This window comes from Manacus candei, unplaced genomic scaffold (assembly GCF_025592945.1).
Source record: "Manacus candei isolate 608988 ecotype Guabito, Panama unplaced genomic scaffold, ASM2559294v1 h1tg000094l, whole genome shotgun sequence".
In the NCBI taxonomy this organism is placed as follows: Eukaryota; Metazoa; Chordata; class Aves; order Passeriformes; family Pipridae; genus Manacus; species Manacus candei.
Genome location: NW_026138142.1, coordinates 3,563,372 through 3,570,912, shown reverse-complemented (window position 1 = coordinate 3,570,912; position 7,541 = coordinate 3,563,372). Strand labels below are relative to the sequence as shown.

General features: G+C 51.6%; 1 protein-coding gene across 1 annotated transcript; it reads left to right on the top strand.

The window, feature by feature from the left end:
• Positions 1 to 702: 702 nt before the first annotated feature.
• On the top strand, positions 703 to 6,872 carry LOC127461075 (zinc finger protein 208-like). Its single transcript, XM_051768364.1, has 2 exons — positions 703 to 1,184; positions 3,144 to 6,872. The coding sequence occupies exon 2, from the start codon at positions 3,476 to 3,478 to the stop codon at positions 5,339 to 5,341; it is 1,866 nt and encodes a 621-aa protein (XP_051624324.1). The 5' UTR covers positions 703 to 1,184; positions 3,144 to 3,475; the 3' UTR covers positions 5,342 to 6,872.
• Positions 6,873 to 7,541: the final 669 nt, after the last annotated feature.

Sequence of the window (7,541 nt, the reverse complement as noted above, 5' to 3'; positions counted from 1 at the left end):
CCTGTGTGATCCAAGCCAGATACCTCACCGTCTCCTGCATCAGTTTCCCTGAGTCAGAGAGGGGGAGAACAGCATGTTTGTAGCCTTGTGCCATATTTAGGACAGGATTGGAGGAGCTGGTGCATGCAGGAATGAGTGTTATTGTCCAGGCTCAGAGACATAGACAGCATCTAGTGACTGCTCCAGGGAAGAGTCATGCTAAACAGCTTTTTGTCATTCCCATGCTCCTAAAACCCTCACAGGGAGGCATCCTGGGCTAGAGCTTCCTGCTGATCCTTCAAGCCTCATTGTGCAGTGCAGATTCAGGAAGGTTTGGGTGCTTCCCATGAGGTCCTGCTGAGGCTCAGCCTCTCCCAGGCCATGCTCATCCCTCTGCTAAATCCACTCCACGTACCTCAGCATCCCCCCTTGTCAAATCCACTCACTCCTGTGCTGTCACTGAGCATTAAAGGGATCCTTTGCTGGTAAATGGGCACAAGCCTCGATGGCTGCCACCCCTCCAAGGGGGATTGCAAGCTGCTATAGACACAGAAATACTCCCTGGAATGCGTCTTTCCTCTCCTGACGCTTCCTGGAGCAAGTCCCAGACAATCAGCCCGGGAGGGAAGAAGGATGCTTGCAGTGCCTCAGGATGTTTTCCTTCCCACAACAACAACAAAAACAGGAACAATCTCAGCTCGGGCAAGAGGGAAATGTCCCGATGCTGACACACAGTTGGGGCAAAACGGAAATGTCCTGATGCTGACTCAGTGGCCAAAGCAGGGAAGGCGGGATGGGGACCAGCGATGCAGAGGGGGAACTACAATTCCCAGAAGGCAGCGCAAGCCGGGGACCCTTCCAGCTTTCCACCAGCATAACGGTGCAGAAGAAAGACTCATCAGGGAGAAATTCCCCTCCGCTCCCTCCCAGCGCTCCCGCCAACACCTTGACGGTGGCGTGGAAACCCCTCCGGGCGTTCCGAGCTCAGAGCATCTTCCCTGTCCCTCCCTGCTCCGCCAACCTTTCCTCTTCGGCTTTGTTTAGCTTCACCCTTCCTCCGGTAGCTCTCTCTGCTCTGGCCACAGACTTCCTTTAGGTCAGCCCGGCTCTGGCCGCGACACAACTCCCAGTCCAGTCACACGGTTGTGCCGCCGAGGATGCCCCGGAGGAGGGAGATGCCCGCCCGAACCTGAGGCACCGCTCAGGTAAGAGGCGTTCGTTTCGTCCCTCAAAGGAAAGACGAAGCAACTGCCTGGCATCTGATTCTGCCCTCGATTCAAACCCTGAGCCCCGGGGCTTGCGGAGCTGGAAGTGAAGAGAGGATTTGGATCCGTAGGATCTGCAGACTGGGGGGGAGCGGGGGGGGAAAGTGAAAGGGAGAAAGTAGGCAGGAGGTTCTTCTTTTATCCTTTTTTGAGGATTTGTTGGGTTTTGACAAAAATCCAGGCAACTGAAACGCTGCTGGTGGTGAGAGGTGCCTGCAAGGGACGGACGAGAGCATCCATGGCGAGGGGAGAGGCCGCGGACACCGCAATGAGCCACCGGCATCTGCGGCCGACCGTGTCCCCCCGGTGTCACCCACACCCCCCGGGAGGGTCCTTGGTGCCAGGAGGCTCAATCCACCACCCACTCAGGGGGTTACTGACCTTCCTTAATAAAAATACAGTGCTGCACTTTTCTGAGTCCTCTTTCCAACCTGGCTGCTGCTGAGGCTTTGTCTGCGTTAAAATAAAACCTGTTGTAGTGTCACACAGCTGCTCCCCCCTCTATGGAGAAGTCTTGGTCCCTCCCCTCCAACAGCGAATACTAAACCCAGTTCCTGCTCCTGCTCCAAGTGGGTGTGTTTTGTCTCTCCTGGTTCGGTATAACTTTCCAGGTAGTTGATTTTTTTTGTTTTATCATCATCATCATCATCATCATCATCATTATCATCATCATCATTATCATTATTATCATCACTGATTTTGTTTTCCTGTGGTTCCTCTGTACCATCATGGAGAACTCAGCTCGGACAGGAGGAACGTTGTGTTCTGGTTATAGCTCTTACCAGCATCAGTGGGGATCCAGATGGATCAGCTTGAAAGGAAACGTGACTAAATCTGAAGTAATTTTCCCGATTATAATTGAGCTCTTCATTTACCACTCTGACCCCTCTCTTCTGAGGACCGCGTAGCTGCAAACTCTGCACCACAGTTGTGCCTGGATGTTTATACTGCACATGTCCCACCACTCATGGCATCCCCCCTCCCCAGCCCTGCACTTCAGTGACAAGCTCCCCAGCGACTCACCTTCTCAACCACGGCATCTCAGACCTCCAGGGATGAGGTGACATTGGCAGCATGTTTCCTTGCTGGCCTCCTGCCCCATAACTGGAGATTTTGGCAGCCTCACCCTCAACCATCAGTACCATCAGTGAAATCCTGCCCAGCCACACGTGCTGTTGTTGACAGGCATCTCCAGCATCGCTGCCTTCCTCCCCTCAGCCTTTCTGGCTCCTCTCCCTGCTGCAATTCACACTCCTGATAGGAGATGTTGCTCACATCTCTCATGGCCCTGATTTATTTATTTTTTCTAATGGAAATACTTAGGATCAAGACCCTTCTGCCAGTTGAACCCTCTTGAAGAGGACAAAGGCCTTTTAGTTTTCCATGTCTCCCTTCTCCAGCTGCCCACTCAGGACACCACTGACTTGTCCTCCCCTGTGCCTGGAGATCTACCAGCCCAAAGTGGGACACCCCAGTTTTGCAAGTGATGCCAAGTTTGGGTTTTCTTCTAAGTTCAAGGGATTTAAGTTGCTGCAGAGTCACTCCCCAAAAATGAGTCTAATTGAAATGCAAGGTGCATTACTTAATTAGCTTACTAACTTACATTTCTCCTTGGTCAAAGGACAGAGGTCTGTTCTAAGACTAAATCACTAGTGCAGCAATAGAAGAGCCAAAACCTCCGTGTCATTACAGCAGTCAGTGCATCACAGATCCCCCATTGCCAGGGGAAATCATCCTGTTCCTGCCCTCTCTGCTTGTGCTCAGCTGGGCCTGTGGCTTCACAGATCTCAGGTTCAGCCTTTCCTGCAGCCACCAAGGTGTCACCCGTTGTGTTGACACAGTGAACACAGGAGGTGGGGAAGAAATAATAACCTAATTATTTCCCCTTTATTTTTTCAGTCTGGCAATTCGAGTCTCCAGGAATACCAGAGAAGCCTTTCCAGGAATGCCAGAGAAGCCTGTCCAGATGAGAGGAGGCAGGAGATGGAGTTACAAGGATGAGGAATGAGGAATACCACACAGTCCATGTTGGCCCAGAGCTGGCATACAGCATGGCATACACCTGTTTCCTACAGGGAATAAAGTGCACCCGTTCAAGTACACTTTGATGTGTGTGTCCTGATGGCTTTTGTATCCCCACAGACAGTCCATCCCCATGACTCTGTTGCTCTGCTGTACCCATCAGCTGCTTAGCAGCCCCACGAGGTGCAGGGTAGTGGGGCACTGCTGCCATGAAGGACATTTTTAAGCACAGGGTACCGAAGACCCACCCGTGTCAGGAGTGTGGGAAATCCTTCAGCAAGAAGGGAAACCTGAGGAGACACCAGCAGATCCACACGGCCGAGGAGCTGTTCACCTGCGGGGAGTGTGGGAGACACTTCAGCACCCGGGGCCACCTCACCACCCACCAGAGCATCCACACGGGAGAGAGACCCTTCTGCTGTGGGGAGTGTGGGCACTGCTTCTGCCTGGAGATGTGCCTGGCTGCCCACCAGAGGACACACGCCAAGGGGGGCCCCTTCCCCTGCGCCCACTGTGGGAAGAGCCTGAGCACCAGGATCTACTTCAACACCCACATGCACACCCACAGGGAGAGGAGGCCGTTCACCTGCACGGAGTGCGGGAAGAGCTTTGTGAAGAAGGGCACCCTCACCACCCACAGGGAGACCCACAAGAGGGAGAAGCCCTTCAAATGCCCCGAGTGCAGCAGGTGCTTTGGGCAAAGGGCCACGCTGGTGGCTCACCAGAAGATCCACCTCCGGGGGGGACCCTTCATCTGCACGGAGTGTGGGAAGAGCTTGAGCACCAAGAGGTATTTCGATGTCCACCAGAGGAATCATACTAAGCAAAAGGGGCACATCAACAGCGTGTCTCTCCGGGTCATCCAGGTTAAAGAGGAGCCTAAGTATGCCCTCAGGTCAGAGGAGAGTGTGTTGGAGAATATGGCTCATGAAGGAGATGTAGCCCAGGGGTGTAGCATACCTAGAAACCCATCTAATCCAAAAAACCCTCCTTGGAAAATCCAGGTGAAGGAGGAGCCAGAGCCACCCACTGATGACACAGCAAGCACTACTGCAGTGGCCTGCCAGAAACCTTATGTCAAGGAAGAGCCACCAGAAAACCCGGACTATGGAAAGCTCTTTGATCCAAAGATCCCACTGCTGGCTTTACAGGGGAGACAGCCTAAAAAGGAAGAAGATGCTGATGGGCAGCACGAACAGGAAGTCGCTATAACCAGTAACCACGTGCTCCATGTGAAGGAAGAACCAGAGGAAAGCATTGACTTTGGGATGCATTATGGACAGAAGCCAAACCTCAGTGCTATCCAAAGGATCCAGATTAAAGAGGAACCTGATGTGGAGGCCAACCACCAGGAGAGCCCAAAGAGGAAGCAGAAGAAACGCTGCCAGTCCACCAAAGAGGGGATGCTGGAGAACCAGGAGAAATCCACGTCCAAGAGAGATCCCTCAGCAAAAGGAGCTCCCAAGGGTGAGCGGATGTTTCCCTGCCCCGAGTGCGGGAAGAGTTTCAACCAGAAGTCGAACCTGACCAGGCACAGGAAGATCCACACGAGCGAGGGGCCCTACAAGTGTGGGGAGTGCGGGGAGAGCTTCCGCATGAGCCGCAAGCTGGTCCGGCACCAGCGCGCCCACCTGAGCGAGCCCTTCAAGTGCCCCGAGTGCGGGAAGAGCTTCACCCAGCGCTCCAACCTGGTCCGGCACCAGAGGATCCACACCAAGGAGGAGCCCTACCAGTGCCCAGAGTGCGAGAAGACCTTCAACCAGAAGGCCAACCTCTTCCGCCACCAGTCGATCCACGTCCGCATGGGGCCTTGCAAGTGCACCAAGTGCGGGAAGTGCTTCCCGCATAAACGCCTCCTGATCAAACACCAGCTGCTCCACTCCCGAGGGGGAGCCTACAAGTGTGGGGTCTGTGGGAAGCGCTACCGGCTGAAGAAGTACCTGAAGAGGCACCAGAAGATCCACGCGCGGGAAGGAACTGCTCCCTGCTCAGAGCTTGGGGAGACCACAGAGACTGGACCCCACCACGCTGAACAGAGGGCACTGGCCCCCATGAAGAGTGAAGAGGAGAGCTGAGCAGTGGGATGCCTGCTCCTGTGGGAAAGTCCTTTGGGAAAGGGGAGAGATGGAGACAAACTGCTTGCCTTATGTGTGAGGGTGGGTGGGTCAACCTGAAGGTTCAGTGGGGTCAAGGGGCAGAGGAGAGCTGGAAAACAGTGATCAGGCACTTTTCTGAGGACAGCCCTCGGGGTATCACTTGTTCACAGCTGTGGGATGGAGCTGAGAACCCAAGCACTTGGAGGGGGAGGGATAAGAGCTTGGCATCCTTTGTCATGGTGTGCGTGTGCTACTAAAGTTGTGGATGCTGAAATTATCTTGTATGGACAATATGTAGCCAGGAGGACCAGGCAGGATTTCTTTTTGTTAGGTTATTGTGTTTCTGAGAAAAATGAAGAGAACCTCTCCCATCTGGTCAAGTGTTTAAAGCAAGAGCCAAGTCTCCTGTTCTCCCTCATGTATCTCTGATCCACACCTTGATTCTCCTGGGCTGATGGACCCTTGTCCACTGGGAGAAGCTACTGCCAGCCAGACCAGGGTTCTAAGCCTCAAATCCCCCAAACCAGGCTCCCAGATTGGCTTAAGCCAGATCCCTGAACTGGGCATGATTTAACAAATTCAAACCAAGTAGCAGGAATAGTTGAAAACATCTTCAGGCTTTATGGACTAGAGAATAGAAAATGATTTTCCTATTGGGATGTTTTCCCTTCCCAGTGCAAAGGAGACTGTGCAGCTACTCAAAAGCATGGACAGTTCAGCAGTTGTTATCACTCACTGCTGATGGTTTGTTTGAGTGTTCCCTGGTCAGATGAATCTTTGTGTCTTGAAAGCCCCTGGTGGAGTTGTGATGGAATCCACAATTCCCTGAGCCATTCTCCCAGATTTCTCTGCAGCGCTTCTATGTGGCCACCTGGCAATGCCAAGCAAAGACACATATTGGGGTTCCTCATGTTGCTGTAGTACACAGAGTCCAAGAAGCAAGCCTACCTCAGTCCCCTCACCTGTAAACTGTAGATAAACTGGTTCCTATGAAGTTTCCCCTCAAATCCCTCTGATCTGGTGGAGATTCTCTTTTGGGACAGAAAAGGCTGACATACAGGGAAAAACAACAAGTTTAGGATGTTCCAGGGGAGACTTAAGGAACACCCTTGTTAGAAAAATGGATCTGGGCCATATGCTGGGTAGAAATCGTTCTGCAGGGCTGGGAAACCATGTTTTTGGGAACAATAAGGCTGAGCCAAACTAGCCAAACAAAGCAGCCTCTTTTTGGCTTGAGGAGGGGTAGGGATGCAGTAGAGAATGACAGTGAGAGAAAATGCTCTCCAGATGGATGGCATTTATTTCCTTTTCATTAGCTGAGCACAGTCAGGCTGTAGAGACTTTTACCAGGAAGAAGAACTGGTGTGAGAGGTTTGCCAGTTGAATTATTGTTTCCGTGCAATAAGTCAGTGCCAGTAGGTTTCCTGGACATCATTGGATCTTCCATCACTGTGGGTGTCCAAGCTTTTGGGGAACATGAGGGCTGATAGTTTGTAATATCTTCTCAATAAACAAGTATTTGAAGAAAAAAAGGAACAAAGTGGGTGTCTTTTCTGTTGATGATTTTTGGGGTTTTTTTATGAACTCTTAAATGTAAGAACAGCACTACATTCTCCACACAGTGCAACAGGTGAGCAAAGCAAAGTCAGATGTGTACCAGTGGTAGCCAAGTGGGTTTTTCTGGGGATTATCACAGAATAATAATGGTTTGGGTTGGAAGAGACTGTAAGGGTCATCAGGTTCCATCCCCCCTCCCATGGGCAGGGACACCAGGATTGAAGCAAGCCAAGTCCTCACAGTAACAAAACAGCCTTCAGCCTTTTCTTCCTAAACCCATTAAAAGGGTAATAACAGATAATAACACCAAAATGCTTAAAATCTCAATAACTGCCTCATTTTTTACTGCATAGGTTTTATGCAGAAACCCACATGTGTCAGCACTCCCTGAGCAGTCCCTGTCACCAAGTGCAAAGGATGCCCACACGGTCTGGTTTTGCCTTAAAGTCTGTACAGTAAATTGAGGATCTCAGTGGAGTTAAACCAAAGTGAATGTTATGTTGATGAAGAGAAATACAAGCTCTGATAACTTTTTAAAAAAAGAAATCTGGTCTTCCACCATGGGTCAGGTAAGGCTTGTCTGGACACAACTGCTGTCCTGTTTCTAGCTGTGCACATTGTT

Bases quoted from the DNA above. Each gene is read 5' to 3' on its own strand.
- LOC127461075 (XM_051768364.1), top strand. From the start codon at position 3,476: ATGAAGGACATTTTTAAGCACAGGGTACCGAAGACCCACCCGTGTCAG.